The sequence below is a fragment of the Penicillium robsamsonii genome, assembly GCF_028829455.1.
Source record: "Penicillium robsamsonii strain IBT 29466 chromosome Unknown utg000005l_segment0_segment0, whole genome shotgun sequence".
NCBI classification, from domain to species: Eukaryota; Fungi; Ascomycota; class Eurotiomycetes; order Eurotiales; family Aspergillaceae; genus Penicillium; species Penicillium robsamsonii.
The window spans coordinates 3,493,116-3,511,951 of NW_026643223.1; the positions used below are offsets into that span (position 1 = coordinate 3,493,116).

The following is an 18,836-nucleotide window of genomic DNA, read 5'->3' on the forward strand; positions in this document are numbered from 1 at the left end:
AATATTACCCCAAGACTTCGGTTCCCCAAGGTTTCGGTTCCCCAATGTTCCCCTCCCAGGCATCTCCAATGCAGCCTTCGGGTTTTGTTTCACGCGGAACTTCCAGGGCCGTGGATGCATGAGGTGTTGATTGGAGCTACAGAACGGGAAACAATAGATATATTTCCTCAGTTGGCATAACCGAGGCAATGGGGCTCTGTGATGCAATGGAGATGATACAAGCCACGCTCATCTAAATTGACCAACGAGCATTGCCTATCATCACAAGTTTCAAGGACCTAAACACAGAGTTCTTCTGTTTGTTAGCATATGAGGCTCAATGATACAAATGCGCCCTGTCCCTCCTATCCACCAGACCAAGTTCCGACCAAGTCTGTCGCATAAATTTGGCCGCTTCACACATCATACTTACGTCCCTTTTAGTTTTCGTTGAATAATTCCTCGAACGAGCAAATACCATGAATTGACAGTTTAAGATACTATCCATAATTTCATTAAGAATGTGCTGAAAGTCAGGCTGGAAACGAAAATTAAACCTTTCCTGTTATCTCATATAATATAAAGGCTTGTCGTAGAATGCAGGGTATACGAACACCCGTTGAAAACATGTGTTGTGAGATGTGCTATACTGTAGGAAACAATCAACCTGCATCCATCTCAACCGGCATGGCACGCAGGAAAGGGATGACGTCACACCTCATTTAGTTAGAGCTATCCTCCCTGAAGCTGTCCTCCCTGGCCGCACTCTCTCTGTACCTAAATTCATATCTTATGATTGACTGAGATCGGAATTGAAATGCAAAAGCCCCCAAGCATTATATAAATTCTATTTCCAGACCTGGCGATCCGCTTTCTGTTTAAATTCCTTCATGATCAGATTTTGGATAGAATGGCTAGCCCACTGTCTTGAGTGCCCTTGACAATCTCGTCATCCCGATAGTTAGGGTTAAAGGTCATCTTGTTCAATGGATTCAGACGATGAGCACGATTGAATAAATCCTCGTACACCCGTCCATCAGAACGACCCAATGCGCTTCATCAGTCAGCAAGCACCTAGGCAGAGGTAAAGAAACGAAAGAAGACTTACCTGTCCAGAAGATAATCAGGTATCATCCAAGCATCAACGAGATTAACCGCGTGAGGCCGAATCTGGGCCATCAGACACTGTATCCTGGCGGGCAAGGCGTCGAGACAGGCTGGGGAGGCTGCACCAAAGCGAAGGACTGGAGCAGCCGTCAGGTCTTCAATCTCGGGTATAGATACAATGTGAAGGCCACTTACAATCGTAGCTCTCAGATTTCATTATCGTCAGGGCTAAAAGACGGAAAAGGTCTAGAAGAACTCCCCTCACTGGCGGTGACATATCGCGACATGAGCTCAAAGAGTCAAAGAAAGTTTTGACTAGGAAGAGTTGGGCATGCGCTGTTAAGGTCAGCAACTTCGGTCAGGGTGACAGCGTACAGATCCCTCAAGTACATGTATGTTCAAAGAGTAGGACATACCCTGGCTGAGGTGGTGGAGCTGAAGTAGAATATCATTCCAGCGCTTTTTCTTGACAACTCTCTCGTTGTATACCTCATAGGCCTAACTTCGTGAGTGGCAGTCCTGGGGCCAAAGATCTACATTGATCAACATACCTGGGAGGTTGCCTTCCACTGAAAGCTGGCGCAGATATCTTCGTCATTTCCCAAGATATCGAAGGTCCTAGCCTCTCCGCGGTGCTTGAGGAAAGTCTTGAACTGTGCATCCATCTCGTCCGTGGACGGGTTGTCCAGCGTCTTAACAGCAAGTGCCATTTTTTTGATTAGGTAAGAGGCGGATTGCTGTGTGATCATCCAGTTATCACCTTCGACCGTGGTTTTTGCCATATAGTCGTTGTTGAGCTGGATGAGACCACTACCTCCACCAAAGCCGTGGCCTCCCATTGAACGTCGACAGACCTCGATGCCATCTGCTGTCATTGCTGTGCATAGGCTCTTCAGTCCTGATGAGAGACTGTGCATATGGGCCAAACCTTGGAAGTTCCCTTGTTCAATCTCTTCGCGTGCTCGATGATAGCTCTCGTACATCGCCCGTCCGGTATAGTGGAGTGCAAATGCGGCAGCCAGAAGCGGTAAAATTCGGACCTGTACCGTCGGGTAATCGAGGACAGAGAGCTCACTACTGTTGGGATCCGGCGAGTCTCGGTCTCGGAACTGTTGTCGGACCGCGGTATAACGGACTGCTACCGTGACAGCCCGGGCTAAGGCCAGCCCCGCATCGTGGACTATATTGGCACGGACGTTTGTCATTGATCCGTACACTGTCATTGGCCTCTCTGGCTTGGTAAAAACCCCTGTGTTTGGATCAAGATGTACATAACGACATAACAAGGCGGAGTGGGGGATTCTGAGAAGCGTAAGTCAGGGTGAACCTGTCCGTGGAGTAATATGCTTCAGCGGAACGATGCGCTCACCGAAAATTGTTAAACAGCATGTATGCATTGTCCATTGTATTGTACCCGTACTTGGCTCCAATGTCTCCAATGATGACACCATCCAAGGGAAGGTGGGTTTTGAGATCCCTAACCTGGACAATGAACGCCTGCGGGCCTTGGGAAACGTAACCGCCGGCGGGCTGCGGTAGAAGCAACCTGGCCATGACGACCGCGTGGTTGGCCATCCGACCGAGGCTACCGTTCCACCACTTACTGGCAGTCAGGGTAGGACTATGAAGCACAAAGCCCCTCTCATTCGGGTCCCAACGAGCCTGGAGCTCTATCCCTTGGACATTACTGCCATGACCAAGCTCCGTCTGCGCGTACGCGCCAATGATATCCCAGCTTTCAATCTTAGGTAGCCACAAAGCCTTCTGCGCATCACTGGCTTGTTCCAAGATGGTTGTGCGGAACATCTGCATGTGAAGGTGGTACGGAGTCGGTTCATCCACAAGGTAGTGGGCCATTTTGTAGTCCTCCAAGCTCCACTGATGGACATCTTGGAGCCGACGGATCAATTTTCCGCGCGCAACTGCCAGTTTGAAGCGATCGATGCGCGACAACTGCGGTTGTTGTGATTTGCTGAAAAGAGGCTCCTCCAAAAGGATAGCAAGCACCCGAGATTGCCGCGCAAGGAACCCATTATGAGCATAGAGATGGTTCCCTATTTCTGCCACGCTAACTTGGGAGTTTGTTCTTTCTTTCTGCAAGATGCTGGGGCCGTTTGGCTCACTGGGGCGCAGATTATCGGGAAAGGTGGTCATGATGCCGATTGAAGTGAAGAGGTTGCCTTAGAAAAAGGTCGGTGAAGAATTCATTCAAAATCCTCCCACAATATGGCACAAAACGAGGAACACTTCAAAAGTCATTGGTATGGGAGCTCCAGGGGTTAGCAGTTCTTGAGGACTTATAAGAATCAACTGTTACACGTCGTCTGATTCTATTTTGGGGAATAATCTGGCCGAGGTTGGGGAAAGGCGTTGGGGAAAACCCGGGGTTCGGGAACGGCCTTGCATTGGGGAAATGATATTGAAAAAGGCGGCTTCATAAGCTTGCTTCGAGCTCGTTTCGATAATTTTTAGTCAGAGGTCGAGCTCAGACTGAAGCGAAGAAAAGTGACAACCTTCCTAACTCGATTTGCGGCAACAATGGCAATGTCTGGAGACAGAACATCCTTTGTTCCTCCCCACCGTGGAGATAACGTGCTTCCGAATACACCACTTTTCCATAGACTTTTACGACTGGCCAGCCGCTCCCCTCCCCCAATTGCGATACGGGACATCCGTGGTGGCATAGAGAAAACCTACCTGCAGCTACTGTCGGATGTGTTGAGTGTACGCAAAGGACTGCTTGAATTACTGGATGTCAAGATCCGGCACCAACTTGAGGAAGACACTGAAACATACATCGCCCTCATAGCGCCTGGATCCTACGCGTACACAGTTGGGTTCTTTGCGATCTTAGCCGCTGGCGCAGCCGTGGTTCCAATTGGTCCGTACCTTTCACCATATCACAGATGAATCAGACTAACGCGGGATAACAAAATAAAGCCGTGAAGTTACCAGCGGCGGAAACATCCTACTACCTACGCAAGGCGAGATGTGTTGCCATTCTGGCATCGAATGATACCTCGAACCTGGCCTCGCCAACGGCTAAAATTCCCCTCCCTGGACCCGAGTCTCAAATTCCGCAGCTGTCGATCACCACAAGGCTAAATTCGTCCGATTTCATCACCCAGGATATCGTGCTCTCTGCAGGCCAATTTTCAAATCCCAACCAAGCAGGCTTGGTCATTTTCACTTCTGGTACTACGGGTCCCCCAAAGGGCGTGGTCCAGCGACGTGGTCAGCTCTTGGAGAACGCAGAATTGGTAGCAGATCATTATCGAATCACTGATCAAGATGTGGTGCAGCACATGCTCCCTGTCCACCACGCTACCGGTATCGGCATTACTCAGCTTCCGTTTCTGGTCTCTGGCGCATGTGTTGAGTTCCGCAGCAGTAGTTTCGATGCCGCTTGGACATGGGAGCGATGGCGTCAAGGCGGCCTTACAGTATTCTCCGGCGTCCCCACGTTATACTCACGACTAAAGCAGCATTTCGAAGATGTAATTGCCCTCCTACCTCCCCAGGAGCAAGCGAGCTATATCCAGGGGGCACGAAAGCTCCGTATCCTCCTCTGTGGGACGTCTGCACTACCCGGTCCCGTGCAGCAATTTTGGACGGAACTAATGGGTGGAAGGCCTGTTCTGACTCGGTATGGTGCAACTGAAATCGGGTCAATCTTCAAGGTGGATCTTAATCCGGTGGGTACACCCGCAAATAGTGTCGGGCGGCTCGAGCCTGGTGTATCAGCCAAGATCTCTGGCGAGGGCCTCTTGATGGTGAAAGGGCCATACATGTTCTCCAAGTACATCTACCTGTTCCGATGCTACATTTCTTGACTTGGTCTGACGGTAAGATAGATACCTCTTCGACGAAAAAGAAACGGCCACCTCACATGATCCTGAGGGCTTCTTCCAAACCGGGGACGTGGTCCGAAAGGAGGGCCCATACTACACGATTTTAGGTCGTGCATCGGTGGATATTATCAAGTCTGGTGGCTACAAAATATCTGCCCTCGACATCGAGCGAGAGATACTGGGTTTAGAGTATATCTCCGAGGTAATGGTAGTGGGGGTTCCAGATGAGGAATTTGGAGAGAGGGTGGCTGCTGTCGTCTGCCTATCCGCCAAGCACCGCGACAAGAGACTGACCTTGGATACATTGCGGGCCGATCTTCGCAGTCATTTGGCAGGGTACAAGATGCCAACGCTGTTGCGTATCCTCAGCGAAGAGCTCCCCAAATCGGCCACGGGCAAGGTGCAAAAGAAGATTCTAGGGCCACGGTTCTTTCACAAGGACTATCACAGTGATCCGGAGGTCCAAATGTGGAGAAAGAGCTCGAGGGCCCGGATTTAAGGTGGCCATCGTGCCAAGCGCCTCACACCATAAACCTATAGCAGATTCAATTTTTACACACGTTTAACTAAGAAACCCACTATTTACAGGTAATAACCACTAGTATTTCGTAAATTCAACGTAGCATTCTTTTAGTGTTGTGGTTTCTGGATTAAAAACTTGCTCGCTGACGGTGGCTGCCGCGCTGATATAAATAACTCCCGTGTGAGCATTTACTACTTGGGGTTGTAGAAGTCAAGTTCTTTTTCCACGGATGGTGGAAAGGCTGGATCTTCAAGGTTTGGTTACGCTGCACTGGTTTTCAAACACCCGGCACAGCTCCTTAACACTATTCATAGCCGATTGTGCGGCGAAGGCACCGTAACTCGTTATTCGTCAAGACTTTCTCAAACAACCATGGTGCTCTAGGCCAGATCTCGATCACCTTATGTCCCAAAGAGTCGCCGCAAATAGCAGACTCCAGGAAGTGAGCGACCGTCTCAGCGATCATATAAATCTTTCCCATCCTTTTCAGTGCTTTCAAGCAGCAATGGAAGGAACGAAACCCGGCTGTCCACAGATCCGTATTTCCAGATCGAATATTAAGGACATGGATAGTAACCACTGGTAGTAGCAAGGCCACTGCCGTAGTTGGTAGATAATGAATTGAGTCGGTGCTGTCCAGACTCTCGGTGATATTTGTGATACCTTGGATGGTATCCTGGGTCTGGACGTCGGCAACGTCCAGTAGGAGCGCCCTTTTCGAAATTATCTCCCCACGTTTGGGCCGTTGAAGGCGGCACAGGAGACATTTTGCTGCCAGAAAGAGGATTCGTAGCCATGCTTGGTATGCCAAGAGGGAACTCTCCGCCTCTGAGATCTCTAGATATGTCGGTGGTTGGTATTGAACTCCTATCGGAAGGGCCGCATTCCAGCTATCCAATTTCATATCACATGCTTGAAGTTGGTCGCAATCGGCCAACATGGTCGAGCAATCCACCGCAATTACGTGGCTGATGATGGTACAGAATTTCGTCTTCTCGATAAAGATCTGCGACCACTGTTTTTGATAGTGCGTGCTTCGAGCCATTTTGAAGCCGAGATGATTGGTAACGTCTGTCCCCGAGCGGATAGGATCGAGAAACTCAAAGTCATTTAGTGTGAGTAATGACAAATTTTGAACGTCGCCCCTGATCATCGGGAGCTGTCGCAAGGTGAATGCAACTAGTTGGTCACGCGTGTATAGGCACCACCATAGCCGTCTACGCAAGCGTTGCATTGCCGGTGTCAGTGTCGGATCCGGTTCGCAGTTCAGACCAATTGTAATCGCGCAAGATAGTCCAATCTCAAGCCAATAGCGGGCGTCTTTCGGGTCGTCGGGGGCTTCGTGCCAGTATGTGAGAAGCAATGCTACCTGAATCAAGACAATCCGGTCTGTCTCAATATCGAAGTTATATAGGATCTGCGATAGAATGATGAGATGAGGTTGAGGTAAGAGGGATTTATTTGGGTACCTTCGCCTTCTCATAGAACCCCTGTCGGTGTTGTTTTCGTGACACAAGCCAGTCGGAGTTCCGGTTCCCGGGCTCGATGAAAGCAGCACTCGAGAACATGACCGCGTGAAACAACAATAGACTGACTTTGCCACGCCTGCCATTGCTTTCAATAGCATCGATAAATGGACTGATATCCAACAAAGGCATATAAGGATGAACGTTACGCACAAATGTCACAAGCAGCTCATTGCGAAGGGCCACGTCCGGGATATCGAACACACCTTTCCGCACCAAGTAAGCAATGTCTTCTGGTGGAGTCAAATCTGGAATTTCTGTGATGTAGGCTGGAAGCAGAGAAGAACACCGCACAGGCTCCAGGATCTTCGTCCCCAGTATCTGTTCGGTTGTAGTGATGATGTTGTCCAAAGGCCTCATCCAAGGGACAGGATATGGAAAAGGAGCTTGGAAGGTGACCTGGGCATCGTAAATTTCACCGCTATCTTGTCACTGTTAATTATGGAAAAGCCTTTGCGCTGGGGCCTCATTGGGCCTCATTTCAAACATTACACGTACCTCCAAACATCGACCAATAATCTTTAGAAACAATGTCCTGGGTGGTCGTCTCTGTGGCTCTTTTATTTAGTGTCAAAATTGTACATTCCGTTCCCCGTCGACGGACCACAAATGGTTGTCCACTTACTGGATGATTTTGTCCACTGGTGGACATTGAATGCCCCATTCTTGACATGTACGGCAATAGTGTTCCGGGGCACTAACCCCACAACAAATGTTGTTGGCCAAGCAATAGCCGCATTCGTGGAGAAGACCCATGATTCTAATGGTATCCGTCTGCATGTGAAGCCTTGGAGTGTTTGATCCAATGTGAAGCCGGGAAGGGAAAGAGAAAACAACGCTGGAAGACGAGGGACCGTCCACCCCAATTCGCTTACCCCCGACCTTCATTCCCCGCGATCCTCTTCCCCACACTATGTGGGCCTTTGGGGAAATTTATTTCTTTTCTTTTTTCGATTTTTTTATTTTACTTTCTTGTGTTGAGATTGATTATTTACAACCCCAAGGCCAAACTCAATTTGATGGGTGGGAAGGCCATGGTATCCAAATTGTGTTCCGGTAGTGAATGGGCATCTACTTATAGATCTCTCTAAAGCACAACCATGGCGAAGTTTAGTCTAACCCGAGAAACGTCACTCGATGATATATCCTGGTTCACTTTGGGGAGGACTAGGGACCATCACTGCCTAATACACAAACTACCATTCTAGCAAGGATCAGTATATATAAATCACACGCCATCACCCTCGCCAACAGTCAGATTGCCGCTCAGAGTGGAACCGAGAATCTTCAAGGATTCCACCCTGTACACTCAAGAGGTCTAGCCAAACCTAGAACATAGAACCGAATAAGATAAAAGAAATGCTGCGCTGTATTCCGCATGGTTTGTCCCCTCGGGACGGCTCGGTGTTTCCCCAATCTTACCTCGCCACCACGTCAGCGAGCTATACGTTATCCACTGCTACCGCCAAGCCTTAGGCCATATAAATATCTATATCTGAGCCACTCTAAGAAGCGGGGTACGCACAACTACAAAATTGTTATTTTATATCTTTGCCTTGGTTCATTGCTGTGATATGTCGGACGAAACAACCACGAGTCACCATGCTGTGGCCGTGGAAGACCAGAAGGAACCCAAGTGCGTTCATCGGGAGAGCGTCCCTAGAATCGTCACCATAGAGAACATCCGTGTTCTTGGGTTGGATCCAGCCGATGAGGATTTCTACATGAACTTTTCCGCAGAGCGCAGGAAACGAATCACACGAAAGGTTCGATTTTGGGGTGCGCATAAATCCCAGTAGCGATTGTTGGCTGACTCATTAGATTGATATTCGCTTGATCCCCATGCTGGCTTTGCTGTACCTTCTATCTCACATCGACCGAGCGAATATCGGCAATGCGAAGATCGAAGGGCTGTTGGAAGATCTCAGGCTGGATGGAATTCAGTGGAATGTGGCACTCAGTGTCTTCTTCATCCCATACATCTTACTGGGTATGTCTGATGTTCCTTGCCTGTCGAGCCAAGGACTAATCAACTCAGAGATCCCAAGCAATATGTTGCTCAAGCGCCTCCAGCGACCCAGTGTCTATCTAGGGATCCTGATTGTCACCTGGGGTATTGTGATGACGTTAACTGGTGTCGTGCGGAACTTCGCCGGCTTAATGGTTACCCGAATCCTTCTTGGAGTCTTTGAGTGCGTTATGAATCCCAACTATATAGCGGGACAGCAAAAGCTAGGACATACCCCATACGCGAGCATACTACCTAGGATATCGGGTCTACATTGCCTACTTTTGTTCGATAGATGCTAGCACCTCGAATATTCTAGGTTTGACTTGCCGTCCTGTGGAGATGTCCAATCCTTTGCTATGTCCCGATAACGATGGAGATTTCTATACTGACAGACTTTGCCAATTGAACAGATCCGGATTTTTCCCTGGTGCAGTTTACTTATGCTCCTTTTGGTACATGCCACAACAACTCTCCACCCGATTAGCCTGTTTTTATTGTGCAAGTGCACTTTCAGGTGCCTTCTCAGGCTTACTGGCTGCTGGGATTGTGAAAATGGACGGTGTGGGCGGATATGAGGGCTGGCGGTGGATCTTCGTGCTCGAAGGACTTGCAACCGTTGTGGTAGGCGTTGCCTCATTCTTCCTCCTTATTGATACGCCAGCATTGTCGTTGAGATGGCTGGACGCGGATGAGATCAGATACCTTGAACTGCAGCTGTTTATCAAGGACGGTGGTGCGTTTGAAGAGACGGACCAAGAGATTGTCAATAAAAAGCATCGACTGAAGGACCTGTTTGCCGTTCTCACGAATTGGAAGATGTATTGCTTTGGGTACATTCTCCTATGTCAGACGGCTTGCTCATACGGTTCGTCGTGACCTTCGCGAAGTTCATAGGATACTAGCATATAGGATGATACTGACAAAATCCCCAGGCACGAAATTTACACTTCCCACGATAACCAAGGCTATGGGGTTCAGCAATACCAACGCACAATTTATGACGGTGCCTCCTTACGTCGTCGGCGCCATCTCCGCCGTGTGCTTTTCCCTTCTTTCCGACCGCTTTCACTGGCGCATGCCGTTTGTCGTGGCCCCCCTTGCTATGGTCACAACCGGATATAGTATCATTCTGTCTCTCGATGGAAAGCTTGGTGAAAATACCGGCGTGGCCCTCTTCTCGATCATCTTCGTCTGCATGGGACTCTACCCCACCCACCCAGCGACATCGGCGTGGTCGTCGAGCAATCTGCCAACGTCAAGCCAACGGTCAATCGGACTGGCTTTCAACATATGCGTCGGAAATATTGGAGGCATCGTTGGTAGCTTTATGTATATTGATGAGGAGGGTCCGGCGTATCATACAGGATTTGGCTTGTCTGTCGCTCTGGCCGGTACAAGCTTAATCGTGGCTTTGGTGTTGGATTTGCATTATTATCTACAGAACAAGAAGAGAGCAAGTATGTCGGAAGATGATATCAAGGAGCGGTATTCGGGTTCCGAGCTGATGGCTATGGGTGACAAATCACCGCTGTTTATATATACGCTTTGAAGGCTTCCTATATTGTTTTCTAGCCACAAACATGAGGAACAGGATATTGCCTAAATGTTTACATTTGGAAGCCAAAAGTGGCAAAAACAAGAGAAGCTTTGGAATGTGCATCATCAACTAGATTCTTTCCAAATTTGCCCTCGGCGTGATCATATGTAGTCTTAACCCCCAATGTCTGTCGACTCCGCTAATTGTAGAAGAACACGCCTTACTAGATCCACAATCTTCCACGTTCGTGCACTTTGGAGGATAGTTGCCCATGCAAGAGCTACCTTGCCGGCTAAAAACTTAGGTGCATTATGAAAACCAGCAAGATTTCCGTTGGGCAAACATTTCTCAACCTCCAGCAAGACCTCTTTTATCCCGACAAGAACATCGTGTTCATCGGAATCCAGCGGTGAAGTCAACTCATGTGCAGCGGTAAGACGTAGGAATTCGGTCAATATATACGCGTATTCTAGTGAACAGATAGCATGGACCACGGACCAGTTGCGTTCCTGGCCAATGAGGAAGATCCCTTGTTCCAAGGGGGCGAGAAGTGCAGCCATCTGAGAAGTCGAGTTAGCTTTTTTTATGTACCTCAAAGTAAAATTTGGGTGCGGAGACTAAAAATGTAGAAGACACTTAATGACATGAGAAAGGGGGAGTTTGGAAAAGGGGGAGCAGACCGCTTGCCGGGCGGCCATTGTCAGTAAAGGGTTCCTGGATAGAGGAGGAAGACTTTTCAGACGACCAATAATTATTGTTTCATCCTGTTCGATCAAGGAGCGAGCGGGGCCAATGTTGACGAGTAGTCGGATATATGCGAGGCGATACAAAGCCTAGAGTGAATTAGCTAGCTTCGTGGCTTAGCCAGACGGACCAGCCCCTTCTCACCACCGAGTTGCTGACAATCGGCCCACTTTGGACGAGAGGATCGAGTGACGATTCTGTATCTTGCTCACAGCTGGACCTCCACCGCTTCAGGGCTCGTTGAACTGAGAGGAGTTGCTCCACGGAGCCCTGGCCTCGGAGATCATTCACCTGCGTGACTTGATGCAGGTAGAAAATGTGTTGCAAAATTGCATGGATCATGATGTGGCTTCCTAGAGTGGAGCAAGAGGGAACATCTCCATCTGACTGAAATAGAAGCTCGAAGTGATCATGGAACATAAGAGGTCTTTCGGACTCTCGATGAATCATTTCCCAGCTCTCAGCATTCAGTGCTTGCCATTCCGCTGCTTGACAGGGTAGTTGGAGACGGATATCTGCGAGAAGCGTTGCTGATGGCACGTTTGTAGATATGGCACGCAGGCCAAAAATGCAAAAGATCGCCAGCTTCGTGCGCCTGGCACTCTCGTGGCGGATCCAACTCTCCCACGAGCATAGACTACAGGCTCTTTCCGATAACCCTTGCTGTTGCATTAGCAGAGCAAGAAGACTTTGGATGGTTGCGATATCCCTTGAGCGCCCTTGGTTTACCTCGCCCCACGATGCCACGACCATAAGATAAAAGAGGGCCTGCATGGTTTCAATCAAAGCATAGGCATGACATTCCTGGCACGCCCCGAGCTGCAGTCTGTGGTTTTGAGAGAGGAAGGAAAACCGGTCCCCCGGCACTTGATCTTCCGAGGCCTGCACTGGCGGTGCCCACCCTAATTGGGCACTATCGTACCCAATTTGACGGCGATCGACTTTCTCCAAAATAACGTCCCGAGTAAGATCGAACATCCTCTTAGCCTCACGAGACTCCAGACAATACTGGCAGCCGACGGTGGCCATTGCTAGAGTCAGTTCGGGCGCCATATCTCTGATCGATAAGGTCTGCGAGTGGACGATTGGGTAATGTGGATGGAATTCATTCAAGAACCTGTACAGGTAGCGTGACAGTGCACTTCGCGAAGGCAGCTCATACCTGACATTACTTGGATGCCGAGGAACATAAACTTCAGATAGTTGGCCAGACAGCCAGAGCCAATCCTCATCGCTAATCTTCGGAAATGTCGCTGTATACGCATCATTATAATGGGCTTCGGCTTGCGGTGACCACATGCGCGACATCCTGTCTGCAAGACTAAATGGTCGGTCTTGGCGTACATAGTTTCTGTCCCATGTTGTATTCCACTCTGTAGTTGGGGATGCGCGCGGAGGTGGTGCGGGCCTGTTTGGCTCTCTCTCCGATGTGGTGGTGTTGGGATCCCGCTCGAATGATGGCAAATGGGGCGAAAGGAACAAGGCTGGGTTGTTGGCAAAATCAAGTCTTGACTCCTGACCAACATAAGTGTTTCCATCAATAGACTCTGAAGGGCTATCGTCCACACTTGCCGGCGGTAACGGGTCGTAGCTTGTCCTCTGCTCTGTCCGCTGCCCTGTTCGTTCAGCGATAGAAACTGGAGCTCGCGTATCCTCAGTCTCATGCAAATATACTATGGGGGGGGGTTTCAGCTATCTTATCCCAGACAGCCATCATGGGTCTAAGGGTATCTTACCGTTTTCATGGACCAATGGTACTGTAGATTTCAAACGTGGTCCGGTGTGAGCGGTCAAACCGTTGTGGGAGATATTACGGTGCCGTCTCAGCAGGTCCCTAGATAGAATGTCAGGATCGACGATGTACAAGTATGCCGCGGAAAATTGGTAGCTTCGGATCTAGTACTTTCGACGGCAGGCATAGGTGCATAACGTGCAACGATAAGGCTTATGTCCGTAGTCTAGCGCGTATTAGAGGCTTTGCATTATGAACATTATTAGCATCGGAGTTACTTACGGATATTTTTATGTCGTTGCAAATGCTCTTTTCTGCTAAATTGGTGTTGGCAGATACTGCAAGCGAATCGTTTGTCTCTTCCAGTAGTGGGGTGCCCCCCTACATCTACCGCTCGAGGAGCATCCGTTTCATCTGGGAAACTTGGCGAAACAGCAGTCATTTGGAACAGAAACCACTGGGGAAAGAAACAGGAGAGAGGGAAACCTAATGAACCTCAAAACTGGGAGAAGGGTCAGTTCCCCCCGCATGATAACACTGATCCGCCTCGGCTATTCATTGGATTTCATTTGCCAGTTGCGGGGCAACTAGCGCGTCACCGCTCGTGGACATAGTTCTTATAGACACTCAGTATAGTACGAAAATAAGCATACTTGGTACCCCTCGTCTACACACGAAAGATCCAGATCTGGTCCATTGTTTATATTTTGTGCGACCACTAATTATGCATACTTGCGACAGAACTTTAACACGGTTCTATACCCCTGCTCGTACTTCCTGCGAACTTCAATATCCTGCAAATCTGACCTGGCAGCCATCCAACCGTGGATCTGTGTGGGGAAAGTCTCTACATAATTGGGCACCCGCAGATTGTTGCAAAAAGACTCCACGTCCTTCACGCTCTCGTCCTTCGAAGCGAGAACAGCCATCGGGACAGTAACTGAGCTTGCATCTTCTACGGCAAGCATGGCTGGATGGCACTGGATGGCAGCCTTAAATAGACTTCCTTGGCCGGAGGCCAGACAAGCCATCTTTCCTCCCCAACAGTATCCCAGGATAGACCAAGAGTCGAATTGTCCGCTCGTGGCCAGTTTATTGGCCGCAGCCACAATTCCTGGTAACCTCGACAAAACTTTGTCTGGAACGGCCTTCGTTCGGAAGAAATTGTCAAGATTCTGCTCGTGCGCAATGCATGTTGGTGGGAACCAGGCGATATCGGCTGGTTCGTCCTCGAAAAAAGTCGGGCATGAACACACGGTATTTCTGCTTGTCTCCAACCGATAAGATATCACTGCCTTGGATTGTCTGCTCAAAGAACCCGAAGATATCTGCCAAGAATTAGGATGAAACAGAGCCACATGGTGATATACCACCAGAAGTGCTTGCATACCGTAGATAACCAAGATTGCCTTGGTAGCAGACTGGGGACCAGTGACATCTTTAAAGGTCAGCAAATGCGTGTCCGCCGTCAACGGGCAGTATCTAGGTGCTCACATGTCTTTAAGCCATCTATAGACCTGAATTCCCCTTTGGCGTGGTATGCCGTTGGGATAACGGGAGGAATGCTGATGCGGTCAGTACGAATTGCACTCCAATCGAGCAAGAAACCATTGACCTACGAGCAGCACGCAGCACTAGTGGGAGACATCATGGGCCGGTCAATTAAGCCCAATAAGCAAATTCAAGAAAAGGGGTGGATTTAAAAGCTCAAACCTGGCAGTATGACAAGACAGTACGTGGCCTTCCAATATATACTCGTTGACTTCCGGTCTGGGTGAAGAAGAGCCAAACGTAAGCTATCATAGAAGCAATGTCAGCTTTTCCCCAAGAGTGGGTCGCCTCGGTTTGGAATACCGCAGGTATTTCGCCCCTGCGGGGATTTTACCCCAAAGCCAAGTCTCAAAGGGAACAAAAGGAACAAAAGGGAGTAACGGGGCTGGACCTTTCCCGCAACCCCGCTGCCGACGGGAAATTACCCCAAATATTTTGAGCCGAAAGGTCTCGTTTCTATGTGTTGAAACGTGAAGCGCATCCATAAACCCAATTCATTTTCAATAGCCTCGGGCCTCTATTACATACTTGGAGAAAGTACCTAAGACAAAAATACTTTCCCTGCAATATCAACTATAAATACGATTCGTTGCACATCTATATTTGGATCAACGGCCCAAGTTGCATTGAATCAGTCTCACCAAATATGAGTTCCAGCAATCAAACTTTCGTCCTGGGGGTGGGCATGACCCAGTTCCTTTCCCCGCGTGGGACAAGAAACTACCCTGAGCTGGGTTTCGAAGCAGGTGTTAAGGCTATGCTCGACGCGCAGATCACTTACGATGATGTCGAGACTGGGATCGCCTGTTACTGCCATGGGGACTCCTGCTACGGCCAGCGCATCTTTTACCAGTTCGGGTTGACATCCATTCCCATTTTCAATACGAACAATGCGTGCGCCACTGGTTCCACGGGGCTTTTTCTCGCCCGAACACTGATTCAACGCGGGGCTGCCGACTGCGTTTTGGTCGTTGGTTTCGAACAGATGCGGCCCGGTTCGATCAAGAGTGTCTGGGATGACCGCCCCCACCCTGTTGCACCCTTACAATCGATCATGGAGAAGGAATTTGGAAAGCATTCCAGTCCACGGAATGCCCAATTTTTCGGCAACGCTGGAACCGAGTATATGAGAAGGTTTGAAGATATATTCCATTTTGATCATGTGGCATGGTTGGCTAATATCTAGCGTAGATACGGTGCCCAAAATGAAGACTTTGCTGAAATCGCACGCGTCTCGCATGAACACTCTACTCGCAATCCATATGCTCAGTTCCGCACGGAATATTCATTGGAGGGGATCATGAACTCCAAACATATCCATGGTCCATTGACAAAACTGCAGTGCAGTCCCACAAGTGATGGCGCTGCGGCAGCGGTGCTTGTTTCAGAGAAGTTTCTCGAAGCTCGACCTCATTTGAAGTCGCAAGCAATTTTAATGGCCGGCCAGGCAATGCAGACCGACCCAGTCTCCACATACTCCGGCAGTGCCATGGACCTTGTGGGCTTTCAGATGACGCAAAGGGCAGTCAAAGCCGCCCTGGAAGAAGCACGTCTGACGCCCCAAGATGTCAAGGTGTGCGAGCTTCACGACTGCTTTTCCGCCAACGAGATGATCCTTCTAGACGCATTAGGTTTCAGTGGCACCGGAAAGGCGCATGAAATGGTCCGTCGTGGAGACATCACCTACGGTGGTAAAGGGCCTGTGATCAATCCATCAGGAGGGTTGATCTCAAAGGGCCACCCCCTGGGGGCAACTGGGCTGGCGCAGTGTACGGAGCTGGTATGGCAGTTGCGCGGCTGGGCGAACAATCGTCTGGTTGACGGAGCTGATGTTGCCCTGCAACACAATCTGGGACTTGGTGGGGCTGTTATTGTGACCGTATATAAACGAATGGATGGAGGAAAGGCTGAACGGATTTCCGATGAAGAGGTCAAGAGAATGTCTCCCCTAACGGGTTACAACCCAGCAGTGGAAGCGAGATACATCACTCCTGAACAGAGCGATCGGGTCCGCAGCAGGGTGAACCGTGATGACCATGTTTTAGCAAACACCGCTGCACCGCTCACCGCTCGGATTTGACGTGTTTAAGCACGTTGGCCTTGCGCCGAGTAAATATATATGGCTATAAGATCAAAAGTCCGATCTTGAAATGTATAACCCATGGCTAAAACAGTAATCATTTCCAAAAGAAAATTAAGGTAAAGTCTTTAAATGTTCGGAGCCTAGTTTGGTAGCTATCCCTTACTTCGAAGGCCCCAAAATCTCACCATGGTTTAAAGGATGAAACGGGCGAATGCCCTGGTCAACTCTGTACCTTGTATAATCTCAGCTATATGCTAACCGATCTATTCTAATTTACACGTGGTTTATTGCATGAAGAGTTAGGCTTTGCTTTCCGGTCTATCAATTCCCTACAAGTCAGCGGTGCCAATGCATAAGCCAGAAAGCACATGTACTCTTCCGTCGACGTCTGAATTTACTTACTTGTTGTTTCTTTTTCTTCGTTTTTGACTTGTTGTCGTACGGTTTTGGTGTAAGATTTCCTGATGACGAGTCCTTCTGCCACAGATAATGAAATAGCTCCATCGGCAGCTCACGCATGGCTCGCAAAGATGATAAGAGTAGATTCATTGTATACTCAAAATGTGTGGCTCCCGATTTATTGATCATCCCCTTTTTGCTAGTATAAGTCTTATATGAGACATCTCGGCAGGCGTACGGGCTTACCTTGGCCAATCTGCAGATTTTTGCAAAGCTAGGATGCCCCGCGGTCATCATGATAAGTTGAACAATTTCGAAGCCACATCATCTATGGAGTATGCGGCCGCCCATATCTCTGTGGATTTTATCAGAACGTTTGCCGGCGCGAGTAGTGGAGTCGCCTCCAGCATAGTGACATGCCCTCTGGATGTTATTAAAATAAGGTTGCAAGCTCAAGGTGGTTTACGGCGAGAAAAAACTTCCTCTCGACTTCCGTACGCGAATCACGGTTTACTCGGCGTCGGCCAAGAGGTATGGCTCGAGAAAGGATTGAAAGGAATGTACCAACGCTTAGGGCCAAGTGTGCTCGTTTACTTACCCAGGTGGGCTATTTTCTTCGCAACTTACTATCGAAGCCATGAAGTATTCGGTGTGTGGTTTGGTAAGTTCATTTGGTTTTAGCCAAAGGCACCGTATTAATATATGATGCAGACGTTAATAGCCCGTGGACGATCTCGTTTATGTCATCGCTAACCGAGGGCACTTTCTCCATCGCTGCCACCAACCCAATTTTAGTTATTAAAACTAGACTCATGTCGCAGACCAGCATCTCCAATCTCACGTATGCGAGACCGGATTGGCAGTACAATGCAGCGTTCGACGCAGCTCGGCAAATCTTCTTAAAGGAGGTTATTTTAGCTTTCTACTCCAGTTTGATACCAGCCCTACTTGGGATATCGCATCTTGCAATCCAGTTTCCTCTGTACGAGCAACTGAAGAGGAGATTCACGGGATCGGGACTCGGGGAAGGAGATAAAAAGTCTAGCTATAATACCTTGGGAGTTCAAACGGCAGCCTCCCTCAGCAAGATAGTTGCCAGCTCGGCGACGTATCCTCATGAAGTCATTCGAACACGGCTTCACATGCAGCAAAGTCTCAGGTCTACGACACCATTGGGCTTGTTGGACAGGATAAATAGGGAAGATTGGAGATCGTTCGCATGTATAACATAGTTGTTGAATGCTAACCCGCCCATCATTTCCTGTAATAAGTGAATGGAACATTCCAAAAGCAGTAGCAAAATCTCGTGAGATAGTTGGTCTATGATAGAAATACAAACGCCAAACTTGGTCGGGGTATAGATGAGACCGAGGAATGACATCACCCAGAACATGTTTTCGTCGCGTCGCGTACAGCACCACCTCTACTCCAGTTCCGCTTAATCCTCCACCACATATAGAACCTTCTATGGTACCTTTCAATATGATTCAATACTTGCAACCGAACTAAGTCAAAAATGGATTAATGTGTTTTGAGTAATTTCCATTTATTTTCTGGAGTTATGGTTAAATCGACACGTTTTTTTTTTCATAGTTAGGTTCATGATCTAACTACTTTAATCGTGATAATTAACTAACAACACGTATCAAATTACGTAACGGAAATTATTCTGTTGATCACTCCCACCAGATCTTATATTACTTAAGAAGCCAATAACTAACTATAACCAACTGAAACCCCGCCGCAGACATCTTCCCTTCTCAATACTCTTCCTACCTGAAAATAAAGAAACA

General features: G+C 48.7%; 8 protein-coding genes across 8 annotated transcripts; 4 read left to right on the plus strand and 4 right to left on the minus strand.

Moving 5' to 3' along the window:
• Nucleotides 1-873: 873 nt before the first annotated feature.
• On the minus strand, nt 874-3,240 carry N7447_009352 (acyl-CoA dehydrogenase/oxidase; the record flags this gene model as incomplete). Its single annotated transcript, XM_057233614.1, has 6 exons — nt 874-1,033; nt 1,088-1,223; nt 1,282-1,422; nt 1,503-1,584; nt 1,638-2,388; nt 2,456-3,240. 6 exons carry the CDS (start codon nt 3,238-3,240, stop codon nt 874-876), a joined length of 2,055 nt encoding a protein of 684 aa, XP_057083156.1.
• Nucleotides 3,241-3,624: 384 nt separating this feature from the next.
• On the plus strand, nt 3,625-5,436 carry N7447_009353 (uncharacterized protein; the record flags this gene model as incomplete). The annotated part of the gene is made up of 3 exons (XM_057233615.1): nt 3,625-3,967; nt 4,027-4,885; nt 4,941-5,436. 3 exons carry the CDS (start codon nt 3,625-3,627, stop codon nt 5,434-5,436), a joined length of 1,698 nt encoding a protein of 565 aa, XP_057083157.1.
• Nucleotides 5,437-5,764: 328 nt separating this feature from the next.
• On the minus strand, nt 5,765-7,346 carry N7447_009354 (fungal specific transcription factor domain-containing protein; the record flags this gene model as incomplete). The annotated part of the gene is made up of 2 exons (XM_057233616.1): nt 5,765-6,877; nt 6,930-7,346. 2 exons carry the CDS (start codon nt 7,344-7,346, stop codon nt 5,765-5,767), a joined length of 1,530 nt encoding a protein of 509 aa, XP_057083158.1.
• Nucleotides 7,347-8,560: 1,214 nt separating this feature from the next.
• Nucleotides 8,561-10,546, plus strand: N7447_009355 (uncharacterized protein; the record flags this gene model as incomplete). The annotated part of the gene is made up of 4 exons (XM_057233617.1): nt 8,561-8,752; nt 8,808-9,178; nt 9,408-9,862; nt 9,930-10,546. The coding sequence occupies 4 exons, from the start codon at nt 8,561-8,563 to the stop codon at nt 10,544-10,546; spliced, it is 1,635 nt and encodes a 544-aa protein (XP_057083159.1).
• Nucleotides 10,547-10,707: 161 nt separating this feature from the next.
• N7447_009356 (uncharacterized protein) lies at nt 10,708-13,197 on the minus strand (the record flags this gene model as incomplete). The annotated part of the gene is made up of 4 exons (XM_057233618.1): nt 10,708-11,094; nt 11,215-11,367; nt 11,423-12,951; nt 13,182-13,197. The coding sequence occupies 4 exons, from the start codon at nt 13,195-13,197 to the stop codon at nt 10,708-10,710; spliced, it is 2,085 nt and encodes a 694-aa protein (XP_057083160.1).
• A 535-nt stretch (nt 13,198-13,732) lies between these two features.
• Nucleotides 13,733-14,661, minus strand: N7447_009357 (uncharacterized protein; the record flags this gene model as incomplete). Its single annotated transcript, XM_057233619.1, has 4 exons — nt 13,733-14,338; nt 14,381-14,448; nt 14,505-14,575; nt 14,630-14,661. The coding sequence occupies 4 exons, from the start codon at nt 14,659-14,661 to the stop codon at nt 13,733-13,735; spliced, it is 777 nt and encodes a 258-aa protein (XP_057083161.1).
• Nucleotides 14,662-15,207: 546 nt separating this feature from the next.
• Nucleotides 15,208-16,641, plus strand: N7447_009358 (thiolase-like protein; the record flags this gene model as incomplete). The annotated part of the gene is made up of 2 exons (XM_057233620.1): nt 15,208-15,695; nt 15,753-16,641. 2 exons carry the CDS (start codon nt 15,208-15,210, stop codon nt 16,639-16,641), a joined length of 1,377 nt encoding a protein of 458 aa, XP_057083162.1.
• Nucleotides 16,642-17,322: 681 nt separating this feature from the next.
• N7447_009359 (uncharacterized protein) lies at nt 17,323-18,275 on the plus strand (the record flags this gene model as incomplete). Its single annotated transcript, XM_057233621.1, has 2 exons — nt 17,323-17,704; nt 17,725-18,275. The coding sequence occupies 2 exons, from the start codon at nt 17,323-17,325 to the stop codon at nt 18,273-18,275; spliced, it is 933 nt and encodes a 310-aa protein (XP_057083163.1).
• Nucleotides 18,276-18,836: the final 561 nt, after the last annotated feature.